The sequence below is a fragment of the Nelumbo lutea genome, chromosome 1 (assembly GCF_056320005.1).
Source record: "Nelumbo lutea isolate HS-2025 chromosome 1, American lotus-T2T, whole genome shotgun sequence".
Classification (NCBI taxonomy): Eukaryota; Viridiplantae; Streptophyta; class Magnoliopsida; order Proteales; family Nelumbonaceae; genus Nelumbo; species Nelumbo lutea.
In genome coordinates, this window is record NC_142684.1 from 202,823,262 (window position 1) to 202,839,167 (window position 15,906).

At 35.1% G+C, this 15,906-nt stretch overlaps 1 protein-coding gene across 1 annotated transcript; it reads right to left on the minus strand.

Annotated features, from left to right (window-relative positions):
* Positions 1 to 696: 696 nt before the first annotated feature.
* LOC148880442 (splicing factor-like protein) lies at positions 697 to 4,179 on the minus strand. The gene is made up of 2 exons (XM_088962353.1): positions 1,454 to 4,179; positions 697 to 1,063 (listed from the first exon to the last, which is right to left on the minus strand). The coding sequence occupies exon 1, from the start codon at positions 4,042 to 4,044 to the stop codon at positions 1,489 to 1,491; it is 2,556 nt and encodes an 851-aa protein (XP_088818479.1). The 5' UTR covers positions 4,045 to 4,179; the 3' UTR covers positions 697 to 1,063; positions 1,454 to 1,488.
* Between the last annotated feature and the right edge of the window lie 11,727 nt (positions 4,180 to 15,906).

Sequence of the window (15,906 nt, forward strand, 5' to 3'; positions counted from 1 at the left end):
CCAGGAAAATAGCAAGAGAATTAATTCCCTGAGTTGAATAACAATATTGGCCCATATAAGTTTCACTCTCAATGTTCCTTACCTTTGTCTTAGAAGAAAATTTCCCCAGAAAATACATCCCACAAGGGTCCTTAAGAAGGAGAAATTGATGGATGAGAAGTGAAGAGTTAAGGGGGAAAGGAAGAAGGCTGTGTTAACTTTTTTCACTCTTTCTCCTTCTCCCTGTGGATTGGAAAAGCTACCTCAACTTATCAAGGTGCTAGATAGCACATAGGAAGGGTATGTAATAGTATCTAGGAAGGGTATCTAATGATCTGGTCATGGTTTATCGGTACATTCTTGACAGATAGCAACCCCTCCAAGGAAAGAAAAACAGGGAATGTGAATTGCATACATAAATGTAACTCCAAACATTGACGCTGAAAGAGATCCACAGATACCAATATGGACAACCCCTGACCTGTCACGTAAGAACTAGAAAGGCACATCAGGCTAATATAGCAAAAATAAGCAGAAAAATAAGGCACATGTAAAACATCATAACAATATGCAAATTATCTGGCACATACCCAATACATGGATGCAGTATATTAAGAAATGGATCACCTGCTCTGGAGATGAAGGGGCCATGCATCAGGCAGCTTCAAGTAGCATTGTAACCAATGGTAACTAAAATCCTCACATCGGAAACAAGTGTTACCAATTAAAGCATTCATTAAAACAAACCATTGAAGTATTTAACCAACACGAAAATGATGAACAAAGTTATCTCAAATGAAATATAACAAAACAAAACCGTTAGTATAGATCATTATGAAAGTTCAGATAAAACTAAGAAAAAAACATTAGCATATTTAATGGCAGTCCACTCATGCTACTGAAAACATCCAGCCACAGCTTCTCCTATATGACATCAAATGAAGTGAACATTCGGCCCAGAAATCTCTGCAATTGTCATAACAGTACAGCAAGGTTAAAGATGTGAGTCCCAAACTTCCAACAAGTTGAAGTCAGAGCAACAGGTAAGAAATCAGGTTGAGAAGAGCTCCAAGAAACCTCAAGCCTGCCAACAAAGTACAATCACGACCACAAAGGTTAACAAACGAAATATCATTACAAGACCAAAATAAAGGTGGAAAATTTCGAAATATTTGGGTGAATAATATTCCAGGCAGCATTATGCTCATCTCCCGTAGCCTTACTCTTTAGCTGAAAGAGATTTCTGCTTAATAAATAAAGCAAAGAGTTCAAAAGCCATAATAAAATACAGCACAACAGCCAAGTTGTTATCTTGCTCCATCTTCTCCAAGACTAAGCATGATAATACCTTAAAAACATTTCTAGCAAATACTAGAATATATGGTGCGTTAACTAGAAAAACATCATTTCAAACAGATAAAACAACATTAAGATAGAAATAAAACAAGAAAAGTATTGTGGTGTTTGCCCTTACCTTTGCGACCTGGAACAGAATGTGAAACTGCCACTTTATTTCATCTCTGCCATGAATTTTTCATATTCTGAGTCTGTGCCATATGTTGTCTGTTCTGCAGATGAAACAGGTGGAGGAGGCACTGGATTGAGGGCCCAAGGAACACTTCCCACACTCTGGTCCACTGTTGAATGAGATGCAGGAGGAGGGACCGCAGTATAATAGGATGAGTAACTCAACGAAGATGGTGGATATGGAGGTTGAACATTTGGTGGAACTCCAGCTAACGAATTCCCATACATGTTATTGGATGCAGGTTGTGCAGATGTATTGTTTTGAGACTGCACACCAGGGGGAAAACTTTGTTGTCCCTCACTAGATGGCACGCTTTGAGAAGAGGCACCCGGAGGGACGGTTTGTACCGATGGGGGATATTGTACACCATAATGAGGCATTGGTTGACCTTGGATAGGAGTGAACATACTTGAACCAGGAGGGGGTGGAGCATAAGGAGCATAGGGAGGGAGAACAGGCGGTCCCCATGGAACTGGAGCACTCATGTAACCCCCAGGTGGAGTATTACCAAGAGGCCCACCTGGTGTAAATTGCTGAGAAGGATATCCACCAGTAGCCTGGTCTGAGCCAGGGTAAGTGGGCATTGTAGAAGCAGGAGGCCCTGGAGGCACCGCAGGCTGAGGTGGTTTACCTGCAACTCTTACAGCTATTACTCTCCCCTCTAGACGGTAGCCATTCATGCTAGCTATAGCTTGATTAGCCTGAGTAACATCAGAGTACTTCACAAAGCCATAACCTTTGCTCAAACCAGTAACCCGATCCTTTATTACCTTAGCCATTACAATATCACCAAAAGGTGAAAACAGTCGAATCAGACCATCGTCATCAAGAGTGGGTGGCAAGTACCCTATGTACAAATTTGTATCATCATATTCCTTTACAGCCTTAGCCCCATTCAATCCCAAACCTGGATGTGACGTATTCCCAACACCACCAGAACTGTTACCACTGGCCCAAGGAGGATTGCTTCCCGAAGTGCTGGAACCAAGAAGTGGCACTGACGAGTTTGGCTTGGTAAGAGAATCAGGAGCAGTCCCTCCTAATTCAGCCAAGAAATTCTGATACTCGTCATCCATTTTCTTCCCTGCTGTACCTTTCATTGGGCAATCAATAGTGGGGTGGCCTCCATCACCACATATTTTACAGAGAACGTCACTCTTAAAAGTTGAAGTACGAGCAGGGCAAGCATATTGACGGTGACCAGGCTCACCACACAACCTACAGTATTCATCATCTCTAATTGTTCCATTCAAAGCGGCGAGTTCCCTAAGTTGTTGCCGTTTGTGCTCATTCAGTCCTTCGTCAACTGGCTGTAAGAGCTTCTCCACCATACTTGCAGCCGCATCAAGTGCTTCTTGTGTATCGGCTTCTACCAAAACATGTAAATCCTCATTTTCTGAAGGATCGGGTTTCAAATCACGCTTCTGTTGCAACCTACCCTCTTTAACAGATCCCTTACCCCGAATTACAATTTTTGCACCTGTTTCCTTCTCCATTCTTTTCTGTGTGTTTCCTCTTGGCCCAATTATAAGCCCTATAAAATTGTAACCTGGGTATTCTTTCATGGGTATGTAAAGCTTCTTCTGAAGCTTAGGAGGCCGGTAGTCCGCTGGCGGTTTAAAGGCAGGGTTCCTTTTGATCATTTGTGAGATAATTTCTTGTCTTTCCCGGGTCAGTCTTTCACGGGCACGATATTCTCGAGTATTTATACGAATCCCCATGTTATCATATATGGGCTCAGGGGAAGGCGAACGAGCGCCTTCAGGGCGATCATCCAAAGGTAGACCCGATTGTAGCATCCGATTTATCTCAAGAAGCCTAATATTAAGAGCTTGAATTTCGGGATCAAGTTCAATACCTCCTGTTAAATCTTTCATGAAGTCAGGCAGTTGGAAAGGTTTTGGTTCTTCTTCGGACCATCGGGATTTTCTCTTCCGGGTGCCAGTACCAGCATCACCTTTCTGGTTGTCAGATTCCGACGGGGGATCCCACCTACTGCGGCGCCTCCGTCTACTAGTTGTCTCCTCTTCCCCACCAGAATAGTCCTTGTCGGTGCCGCTATGGGTGTTGTTGACACCATTATCAGACCATAGCGGTTTCTGGATCTCTGGTTTTGGGATCTGAGCACTCGTTTCTTGATCGTTGTCATTAGCCGGTGTCCTTTCTGGCGCATCACGATCCCCGGTTTCGGTATTCTCCACCGAAGGATAATTTGAAGCGATTGTTTCGGAAGAAAACCCATGATTTTGGTCATTCGAATGTTGAGCTTCTGAAGGCGGCACCGGAATTTGATCGTATGAAAATGAATCCGGCGGTGGTGGTGGATTCTGATCGAACGAAGATAGGGTTTCTGGAGGGGGCGGGGGATTTTGATCATAAGCAGCAAGGGTTTCTGGAGGAGGATGCGGGACTTGACTTTGATCGTAAGAAGCTAGGGTTTCTGAAGAAAAGTATGGATTCTCCGAGGTAAAGTGCGGAGGTTGGGAAGCTAGGGTTTGGAAAGATGGACGAGGAGGATTCGGTTGCAAAGAATCCATGGTTACTGAAGAGGATTGAGGGATTTGGTACGCGAGGAAGATGAGTTGATATCAGGTGATTTCAGCGAGAAAACCCTCTTCCGTCCAAAGTGAGAATTTCAGCGTGAATTGGATGACTGAAGTTAAAAAGGGGCTAGGGCGTAGGGCTCGCGAAAATAAGTCAGCGGCTTTTAAATGGCTCGTTCGAATGCTCTGCGGTTATACTCGTACCATCGAGCCAACTATCAAGAAATGGACTTAGGTTTTATGATGAGACCCAGGCTCGGGCCCAGGCCCGGCCGGACAAGTAGGCCCGGCAGGTATGGTATATATAGAAGGTGAGTTTTTGACCTTTTGAATATTTATCTTTATAGTAGAAATCAGAAATTTGCATTAGGCTTTTCTATATTTCTCCAAAAAAATTATGGTTTAATAGGGGATGACAAGGAGAAGGATTTTGTAAATTTTAGGCCCTATTCACTTTATAATGGGTTCAATTTTTACAATGGAGACCCTTTCCATACATGAAAATGAAGAACCCCGAGACCCTACCCTCCTTTGAGGGGTGAGGTGGGGTAGGTAGCAAGTTGGGTAATTTCTTATTATTTTCTATTATATATAAGTAATAAATTAGTAAAATAATATGAATAAATATCAAAATTTTTAGTTATTTGATTAACATATATAACTATCAATTATTTTTTCATATAATATTTAAAATATTTTTAAATTTAACATTTAATACATAAGTTCATATGCCTTCCAACAATATCCAGATTAGATTTAGCTTAATACCCTACCTTATTGATCTCTATATAAATTGTAAAATCTCACACCCCGTCCCACCCTTAAATTTTCATTAAAGACTTTAATGGCGACGTATCACTTTGTCACTAATTCAAGATTTTGCTTTATAATGCAATTCATAAACCATAGGTTTTGAGTAAGAACATTTGTAATTGGTATTTCCTCGAATGGAGAACTGAGATGACATGACCCCTGGTCGAAAGGTGGTTCACAACAGATTAAGAAGGGAACTTAACCGCAGAGAAGAAATAAAGGAGACGTTTGGTTGTACACTTGTACTATCTAAAAGAGCATTAAAAAAATGTATATATTAAAAAGGAAATTTAAAGAATTTTCAGGCTCTAAAAGAATAAAAAATAATGTAAAGCCTATCCGGAAATGCTGCTCTCCAAACCCTTAAAACAATGAAAAATGGCCAAATTGCCTCATGAATAACATTTTTTACTAGTGTTATTAAACTTGACCTGAACCAAATTAAATGATGGCTTATCAAAAAAGAAAATTAACTGATGGGACCACCAAAATTGAAACAAAACAATCAGAACAAATTTTCGGTTGCCTAATTCTTAAAAATCTTGACATGATCAAACCTACCTTAAATAAATATTTAAATTTATATATAAGAAAGAAATTGTATTAAGCTTAATTTGTTATGAAAAAAAACTTAAGAATATAATTAAAAAACTATTTGCTTTTTTTAATTTTATTATCTTTTATTTTTAAAAAAGGTTCGACTATGATATGAAAAAGATATGACATCGGAAAAACAATTGAACCAAATGATTGGACCCCGTTGTCATGAAGCCATCAACCCATGACTCCAAGAAGAAGATAACCCTCCACGTTTTTATATATATATATATATATATATATATATATATATATATATATATATATTGAATTTCATTTACCCCCGACCACTGATTGCACCTTCTTCTCACAAGTCACAACCCCAGGTGGATGTAATACACCCTCTAACAGTCAGTCCCTCCAACCACTTTCTGCTTGGATTTGTTTGGGAGCAAGAATACTACGGTACGCTATAGGCCCAATTTCAACCAAGAATAGTAAAGAAGTAAAGAATCTAGGGGAGATTAAGAAAAATCGAAAAAAAATGAACCAATCGAAAACCAAATTAAAATTTTGATTAATTGAAGCAGTCGGTTTGGTATTTTCAGAAAATCAAAGGTACTAATTCGGATTCGGTTAATTAATATAGAAAATCAGCAGTTAGTCGAACCGACTAATATATATATACTTTTTTATTTTATTATATATTATAATTTAATAAATATGAATTATATATAAAAGTATATATTTATAGTATAATATATTATTTATTATTTAAAATATAATATTATATATAGTTTTTTATTATATATATATATATATATATATTTTATAATATATATTGTAAAAACAAAAAAACCAAAAAGAATGATGAATCGAACTGTCAATTAATCAAATTGATCAACCAATTAACCGATCAGCTTTGGTTCAATTACGGTTATTAATTTTAATTCCCAAAAAATGATAGTACTGGTTTGGTCCAAAAAATACCCTTGATTCGGTTGTGAGCACCCTTAAAAGAATTCCCATGCACCCCACCCCCGATACAACCCCCTCTATTTCGATATTTTATGTCGATATTTTGAACCTTCATTTAAGGTTTCAATAAATTAAACGTTGATGAGCAACATCCAAAGTCAATGCGGCTTTGTTCGCCAAGGCTAAGGTATGTTCTGATTTCTTCACTCTAGATATGACTGAAAGATGTAATGGTGTGAAGGAGAATGTGATCGACATAAGTTGCATAACCATATTTGGATCATACCACGGCTGACCACTATTTCGTATACCACAAAGACCACAACAAAATGATCACATTAAATTTAGACTCCTTTGATTACAGTTAGTTTCTTGTTTGTTTACGATTTATAGTTAGTTTTTCTTTTGAATTTCGATTGAGGTTGTCAACAAAATATTACTCAGTTGTACGTCTCTAGAGTTCCCATTTTATCCCTCGTTCAGCTAATCTTGTTGTGCATACCCTAGCTCATGGGTACACTAGTTTTCTATGCCCCTCGAGTTTGCAATCGAATGGCTCATTGCTAGACAAGCAGCTTTTTCTCCGCTTAGGAGTTTGTTTTCCAAATAATCCATGAAGGAGCTCTTGTAATGCTGTGTTGAGTATTTGGAACAAGCTTGGGGGCTATCTTCAGAAAAAAAAAGGCATAAATGAAGGTTGAAAACATAAAACAAATTGGGCTCAGTAACAAAATAATTTAATGGATTATGAAATGCAAAAACAAGGTAAATGGATGATTTGCTTTTTAGAGATCCTATTACCTTCAACCGGGCTCTACTCGCAAAGCAAGATTGGAGCTAGGGCTGTTCACGGGTTGGGTTGGGTTGGTTTATTGAGATTTTTTCAACCAATCCGATCTGGTCAGGTTACTTGAAATTGAAACTGAAATAGACCTTGTGTTAAGCAAAACCGACCTGGTCGATTTGAGTCGGATTGGGTCGGTTTTGGATCTAAGTTCAACCATGGTAATAAATTGGTAGATTGGAGAAAAAAAAAACTGAAATTTGATGTAAAAAATGACACCTAATTCTATTAGAGAAAAAGAAGACTGAAATTGGTAGGGGGGCGGACCAAGTTAGAATAGAAGTTATCAAGAAAATAGAAAGTCAAACTGTATTAAAGAAAGAAGACTGAAATTTGTATATTTCAAGAAACCTTCTAATCTAAGTAAAAAAATACACCTAATTCTAATTGTAATTGATTGCCTATTTGGTGTAAAAGACCATAAAAACTAGGATCCTTTGATTCTTTTCTTTAAACTTTTTCAAAAAAAAATCCTTATCTAGTTGGCTTACAATACTTGCCATTGATGCCATTCCTAACTAGAATATTAAAAATTAAGTTAGGTTGTAACTAGGATAGAGACAACTTAGTTAAGTAGGAACTAAGTAGGTTGTAAATACTAATTAGGAACTAATTACTAACTACTAAGCCGGTTCGGTTCGGGTCGATTTCGGTTTTCACATATGAAAACCGAAACCGACTAGTGCTGAAGAAAACCCGGCCGATTCAGGTTGGGTTGATCTAGGTTGGATCTTCTTATGAATAGCCCTAATTGAAGCTTTTTTCCAAATTTATCATTTTTGTGGGCCTAGCCCTTCAGAAGTAAATACGAGTTTGGATCTGCTCTTCATAGAGCACGCCTCATACCATCCTCACATGCACTGCATTTGTGCATTGGAAATATTATTCTCATTAATGATAACATCATGTACATGAGTTGTTGTTTTTAATGCACAAGTAGGATGCACTGTGAGGTTGGTGTGAGACGCACTCTGTGAGGAGCAAATTCGATCTCACTAAATATTTATTTAAAGAACTTTTGGATAGCGGGGTAGTGGTTGCTTATGGGATCTTAGTGGACAAACACGCCCTTGCTAAAGGCTCATGTTGCCTGCCATGTTGGCTTGTGAAAAATGGAGCCAAAATTGATATATAGGATGGCCCTTAGATAGTTAGGTCCCAAGGGCTCATTGACAATGAGCTCCAAGTTTATAAAGGCAACCCAATCTATGGGATGACCCCAATCCACATCTTAAACACCTAATCAAACCAACCTAGTCATCTCAAAATGCTTGAAAACCTAAGAACATTAGATCGTAGCTTTAGATTCTCCAAATCCAAAATTAACCTAAAAGGTTCCACTTCAAGGGCTAGAAATAAAGATAAATTCTTATGATTGAATATTAGATCTATCCATAAGTGTGAACTCCTCTAATCCACTATCAGATCTATCAAATTCCCTTTTAACGACCTTGATTGAACATTACAAATGCCATCTTATGATTTAGAACAAAATATGTAAAAGATAAATTCTTCACCACAATAAAATCAAGCCCAAGACCAATCCATGTCCGAAAGATCTACTAAATTCATCGTTAAACTTGCTTGGTTCTCGTCCAATGGCCCAAATCAAGCATCATCCACACCCTTACCATTATTAGATCAGACCAAATTATATGATTTAAAATCATAAGATATCCATTAACACCAAATGTCAATCATATAACTCCAAGATTTCACAACCCATCAATTAAAGATTTCACAATCCATCATAGACTCGATTAGCCAAATCAAACCATGCCACTAAATCTCTAGATACCTTGTTACACTTGCTCGCAAAATTTCATCTAACCAATACTCTATCTGATCCTTCATTAGACCAATATTTCAATATAGGCTCTCCCATTGGTTGAAACATTTAAACCCTTTATATCTAATTCCCTTAAAACTGAATTGGACAACGGGCAGTTCAGGGGTCCGATTCTTGAGTTTAACGGTTCGATTGTTCAAACTGAATAGACAACCCATTTTGATAAAAGAAATAAAATATTAAAAAAAATAAAAATGGCCAAAAAACTGTTAGACGGTTCGAATGGTTTGAATGGTTCAACCGCCCAAGTTAGCAATTTACTGACCAAATCAACGGTTTTTTGGTCAAAAAGACAGTTCTGGGGGTAAAACAGAACCAGTCAAGTGATCGGTTCCCAATTTTTCCGGTCCAACCATCCAGTCTGATCTGGTTTTGAAAACCATGATTCATTCACTACAAATAAACTCTATACACCTTAAAGCACTTTTCCACAAAATGTTGTCACAAATATACCCCATTTACATTAGATCAAGAGTCCAATCCAAGCTCTCTTATTGGCTAAGACACTCATCACCTAATCATCTTGACTCAAGTATTTTTATACCAATCATATCTCACCGTTAGATGTTGGACCCTCAAAAACCACCCCATTAAGTTTCATCTAAAAATACTTTCATTTGCCCCTTGAAACAAAAGATTCGATTCTAGCACATTTAATTGGTCCCAAGCCCTTGAGAACTTACTACACCCTCAGACCCAATCTCCACCATCCAAACTATACCTTCAAATCCTACAAATCCTTAGGCATGTAAATAGAATAACCATCGAACCACCCTGCCTTGTTAAATTACCTAAACACCCCCGTAGTCTAAAACTTAAGAAAAAACCCTTAGCGGCCCTAGATAACCCTACCAATTTAAGAGGTGTTTTGTGAATGTTTTTTGTTTTGTGACCTTACTACACCCTCAGACCCAATCTCTACCATCCAAACTATACCTTCAAATCCTAGAAATCCTAGGCATGTAAATAGAATAACCATCAAACCACCCTGCCTTGCTAAATTACCTAAACACCCCCATAGTCTAAAACTTATGAAACAACCCTTAGCGGCCCTAGATAGCCCTACCAATTTAAGGGGTGTTTTGTGAATGTTTTTTGTTTTCACTTGTTTTCAAAATTGTTGTGTCAAAAAAATTAATACACGTTATCCAACCTTGTTTTTGTTTTGAACCTGAAGACACGATGCTTTTGTCTCAAAAGCAAATCATGTTTTTAAAACCACCAAAATTATGTTTTCTAAAAGAAAAACAAATACTTCAACCAACCCTCTGGTTCTTAAAATGAATTAAAGTACCCTTGTGGTTTCTAAAAAGTACTTATCAGAATGTCAAACCATTAAAATGGATGAAAATACTCCTTTACTCTTGATTCTTCTTCAAATTTTTAAAACATCTTAAAATCTCTGTCCTTGTTTTAGTCTTACAACAAAGGGATCTTCTCATTCAAACAAAGATGTAGGGACCACCTTACTACACCATCTTTTTCATCTGCTACATTATCACAACAACATATGTTTGCACTACATGGGTGTTACACCTTGGTGCATGATGATTAAAACGAAGCTACCATGCAATGCATGGGTGTTACAACTATGAACTTTAGCACATGCACAGAGTAGATAATGCATAGGATAAGATTCACTTAGAAGTGGATGAGTTAGAAGACCATCTTTAAGGTGGATCCCTAGATTGGTTAACACTTAGCTAACTCACTTGTAAATAGAGTTTGAAGAGCAGATCTTTTCTGAAGGTCACAATACCTAGACTAATCTCAGTTCTAACTTTTAAACTTTTATCTCTTGTTTCGTCAACTGATGTTTTTAAATTGCTTTCTTCCTTGCAATCAAACTTTTAACAGTACTCTTTCATCTCTTCATTAATCAAATATATTTCTATCACTATTGTTTTGTCAAATTGATTGAGTTACTTGAATTCATACTTGAGTTCTTGAACTCATGCTTGAATTCTTTGTTAAACTATCATAAAAGTGTAAGAGTGCAAGAGTGCAAGAGTGCCAAATTAAACTACCATAAAACAAGATGCAATAACATCAAATTAAGTAACATTTTCGAGTCTCTACAACTCATGAGTTGCAACTAAATAGTAAATGTAAAACATAAGGTCCATAAATTAAAATCTAAGAAGTGTCAAAGACTAGTCACTGAATTAAAATATAATTAATAAGTCCAAATTTCAAATCCATAAACTCTTCATTGGTGGAGCCAACTAAAACCAGGTGGTACATCATCCTCATCTTCGGGTTGTGTTTCACCTTCATCTACATTTACATGATCATGTCTTTGATTTTCCCCCAACATCTCATTGAAAAATTACAATCATCTAAAAACATAAATAGACAAAATTAAAGATCATAAAGTCCAAGATTCAATACTAAAATATGAAACGAAGAATATGAGATGATATTATCCAAATTACCTCCATCCCTAAATTGCTTGTTTGCTTGAGGTTCCAATATTGGATTTGTTGTACCATCACTACAAAGCATATCATCCTTTTCAGCATTGTCAAGTAAGGAATGATTCTTGTCCTCATTTACCATCCAATCTTCTAGAATATCAATATGACCATCTTCAATTGGGTCAAACTTTTGAATTTGTTTCCTACAAGTTATTATCATAAATGTCAAGGTAAGATGGAGTGACATAAGAAATAAAAAATATATTACACTAATAAATAATAAATAATATGCATTATGAAACATAAAATGCATACCCATCCATCAAACGTAGGTTACAATGAACGTATAAAGATCATTGAGCCTTTGATGCTCCAGCCTATTCTTTCTCTTTGTGTGAATGTGTTCAAAAACACTCTAATTACGTTCACAACCAGATGAACTACAAGTCCGACTAAGAATCCGCACAACAACCTTTATAAGAATTGGGCCACAACAACCAAACCTTATCCACCATTCACCTAGAAATTACATAGATGATAGAACCAAATAAATAAAATGAAATAACATAGTATATAATAAATACAAAATAACAAACATGTCATAAGAAAGAAAATGACTATTACCTGGAGCCATTCTCTTAACTGCTCTTAAAGCCATGTCCCTCCCAAAATCACCAAGACAAGATTCAAAAAGAGAGAGCCATTCGTTCATATGTATTTGCACATTTTTTTTTATCTATAAGCCTCTCAATGACATCAAGAACAATTGACATGGTAGTTGGGGTTTTAACTTTTGAATTTATATCATATTGAAAGGCTAGATTGAGATAATAACCTATAAGATGAAGATTTTGATCCATTTATCTATTTCATCTTTTTTCAACAATCTGCGAAATTGGCCATATTCAGATCTCCTATTATGGAACTATTTTTTAATTACTTTCTTTGCCTTCAACATGACATGATACATATACCCCATTGCAGGCCTTTTGTCTGAATAAACAATTCTCAATGCACTAACAAGTGGTGATATGAAACCTACAATTGTTTTGCATAATTTTCAAAAAACATTATCAAATACAATCTTTATCACTTCTTTCCCCTTTGCATCTCTTACATATCTAGATTCATTGAAATTTTTATTGGTCAGTTGGTCACCAAATATTACAGATCATGCATGTGCTTTAAAATGCTATCTAATGCAATGAAACTAGTTGCAAAGCGGGTGACTCCAGGGCACACTATCTCTATCCAACCATGTCTCTTCCTTAGCATTGATAATGCAAAAGTCAATGTTCAAAGTATCAGAAACGCCAAGTGTATTGGAAAGGTAATTTTAAGAGACGTATCGGGATATGCCTTGGATATGCATGTGTATCGGAGAAAAACTAAGATACATATAGATACACTTGGAAACACTATAAATACTTCAATTAATCACAAAAATACATTAATAACAATAAATATAAGTCCTCAATGAGGTGTATATACATTAAAATAATATATTTTAATGGTTTTATGAAGAAATATATTGTATTTAATTATAATTTCATTAAAAAACCTATGCATAGCTATAATTTATAAATTATACTTCTTAAGTTTTAATGTTTTACGGGATGGGAAAAACTCAACTCTCCTGTCTAACCAAAACATGCATTGGCACAACTTCTATGTGAAAATAAAATTAATAGTTATTATTTATTATTCATTTCCAAAAAATTATAAAAAATAAATAAACATTATATATATATATATATATATATTCAAAAAATAATTATTAAAGAAGAAATTTCAATTGCTTTTTGGATATGATAGATCATCCATAGAATTATAATATATTCAATCATTGTGATCAAACGATAAAATATAATTAATTAATTGTTTTTTTATTCTAAAAATAAAAAATAAAAAAAATATTATTAAAGAAGAAATTTCAATTGATTTATGGATATGATAGATCATCCATAGAATTATAATATATTCAATTGTTGTGATCAAATGATAAAATATAATTAATTATTATTTCTTTTTTTAATTCTAAAAATATAAAAAATAAAAAAAAAGTAAAGAAGAAATTTCAATTGTTCTATGGATATGATAGATAAATCCATAGATCTAAAACATATTTAGTCTTTATAGTTAGAAAAAAAATTACATTTTAAAATTTTTTGTTAATTTATATTTTCCCCAAATATCTTCATGAAATTTTCATAAATACACTAATAACACAAAAAAAAATGTGATTTTGAATGTAAGAAATGTAGATCAACATAAATTTAAACATTCATAAAAAAAAAAGAAATTACAAGATATTATAAAAAAAATTGAAAAAAAAACCTATTTTTGCCATATTTTTTCAAATTTTGAAAAATCTTTAAAATAATTAACGATTCACACCTATTTCTTGCAAACTTTTGCAAATCTAGCACTCTAGGAATGAAGATTAGAGTTTTAGAGTCATTTTGGGGTGAAAGAATGCTTATTTCGGGGAAAAGAAGCATGCTTTTCCCCTTTAATTTTTTTAAAGTTTTTGGCTATATCTTTTTCGTCGATACGCTACCGATACGCCCCGATACACCCCTAATATGCCCTCGATACGCCTTGATACACCCCCGGTATGCCCTCAATATGGGTCTAATACGCATGAAAAAAGATGAAATGTTTAATTTTCATGCGTATCCCATATCTATTTTTCAAAGATATGATATGATACACCCCATATCAAATGTATTGTATCGAAATTTTAAACCTTGGCAAAAGTATGATTGCATACAAACTTTGTTATTTTAGAAGCACATCAAATCACATCTTCAATATAATCAATCTTTGCAAATTTTTTCAACATCAAGTTCAAGCAATGTGCTGCACAAGGTGACCAAAAAATCCATGGAAATTCTTCCTCCAATAATCTTCCTTAGCTACATAATTTGTTGCATTGTCTGTGACAGCTTGAACAACATTTTCAACCTTAACCCAATCTATAACTTCCTTGAACAAGCAAAACAAATAATTTGCACTCTTAGCCATGTTAGAGGCATCCAAAAACTTAATAAATGTAATTCCTTCAAGACAATATGCCAAAAAGTTTATCAAAGTTCGATTGCATGTATATGTCCATCCATCAGCCATTATGGTACAACCAAATGATCCCCACTCCCTACGGAGTTTATTAGTAGACAATTGAACCTCATTGACCAAATCTCTCAACAAATTAGTCATGCAACTATAATATGAAGGACTATTTAACCTTAACCAACACTAACAATTACATCCAACATTGATTACAAATATTTTGAGTTAATAGCATTCAAAGGAATGCAAGCATCGCACATCCATTTCATAACAACACGATCTACAAGTTTAACTATTGCCTTAGATGCTAATGTACTCTTAATGGATGGTTGTGCACTTGGAGTAGTTCGTGGAGCAAAATGGTTAGTTATTAGCCATGTAGGTGTTTTCCTCTTTCCTAAGGTTATATTTGACTTTTCCCTTGACTACTCCTCAAATTCTCTCCATCTGTACTAGATGGATGCATTTCCCTAACATCAACATCATCACTTGTTTTAGTATCACGCAATTCAAATTCAGAACTAGAAGCTTTTTTCTTTTCAATAATTCCATCTAACAATTGCTCCATTTTAAACCTAGCATCATATGGTACTTTTCGACAAACTGCAATTTCTCCTTTTCTTTGTGCAAGTTTTATCCTATTAATGCCTCCTCCTTTAAAAGTTTTCTAACAATACATGCATGTCATTGACTTTGCTCCATTAATAGGATCCACTTTAAGGGTGACATGTTCCCATGTAGGATCAGTTTTGTCCCTAACATTTGAGGAGTTAGGCTTTGTTGTTGGTTGTGAATCAGATTGATCATTATTTGTGCTTGTTTCCATCTCTATTCAATAAAAGAATCACAAACACCCATCAACCAAAGATTAAACTAAAGAATCAATTAAGCTAAACAACCAATTAAACTTGAATATATGAATATATGATTACACAATTCAGCTAAACAACCAAAAATTAAACTCATAAATTGAAATATATACTATCAAACAAATCAAATGAAATCAGACTAAAGTACTTTGTCTTCTTGAGCATTCAAATTTCAGAAAACTAGCTAAAGAGTTGGAAATACAAGATTAATTGATTCAGGCATACCAACAATGAATGATGCATTATATAAAATCCAAACTTTAAGGCTTTAAGCTTTAAATAAGAAAGAAATATACCAGTTTAAGCTTCAAATCAAAACTAAAAAACAGGGGATGCCTCAACCTCAGATTTTGTAGTGGCTCTCGGCTCCAATGGAGTGGTCACTAGCACAAATGGTGGTTCAGTTCCTTGAAAAATTATAGTATTGCAAAAAAAAAAAAAGAGTTAATGAAAAATCATTCAAATGACTAAATGAGA

Bases quoted from the DNA above. Each gene is read 5' to 3' on its own strand.
- LOC148880442 (XM_088962353.1), bottom strand. From the start codon at position 4,044: ATGGATTCTTTGCAACCGAATCCTCCTCGTCCATCTTTCCAAACCCTA.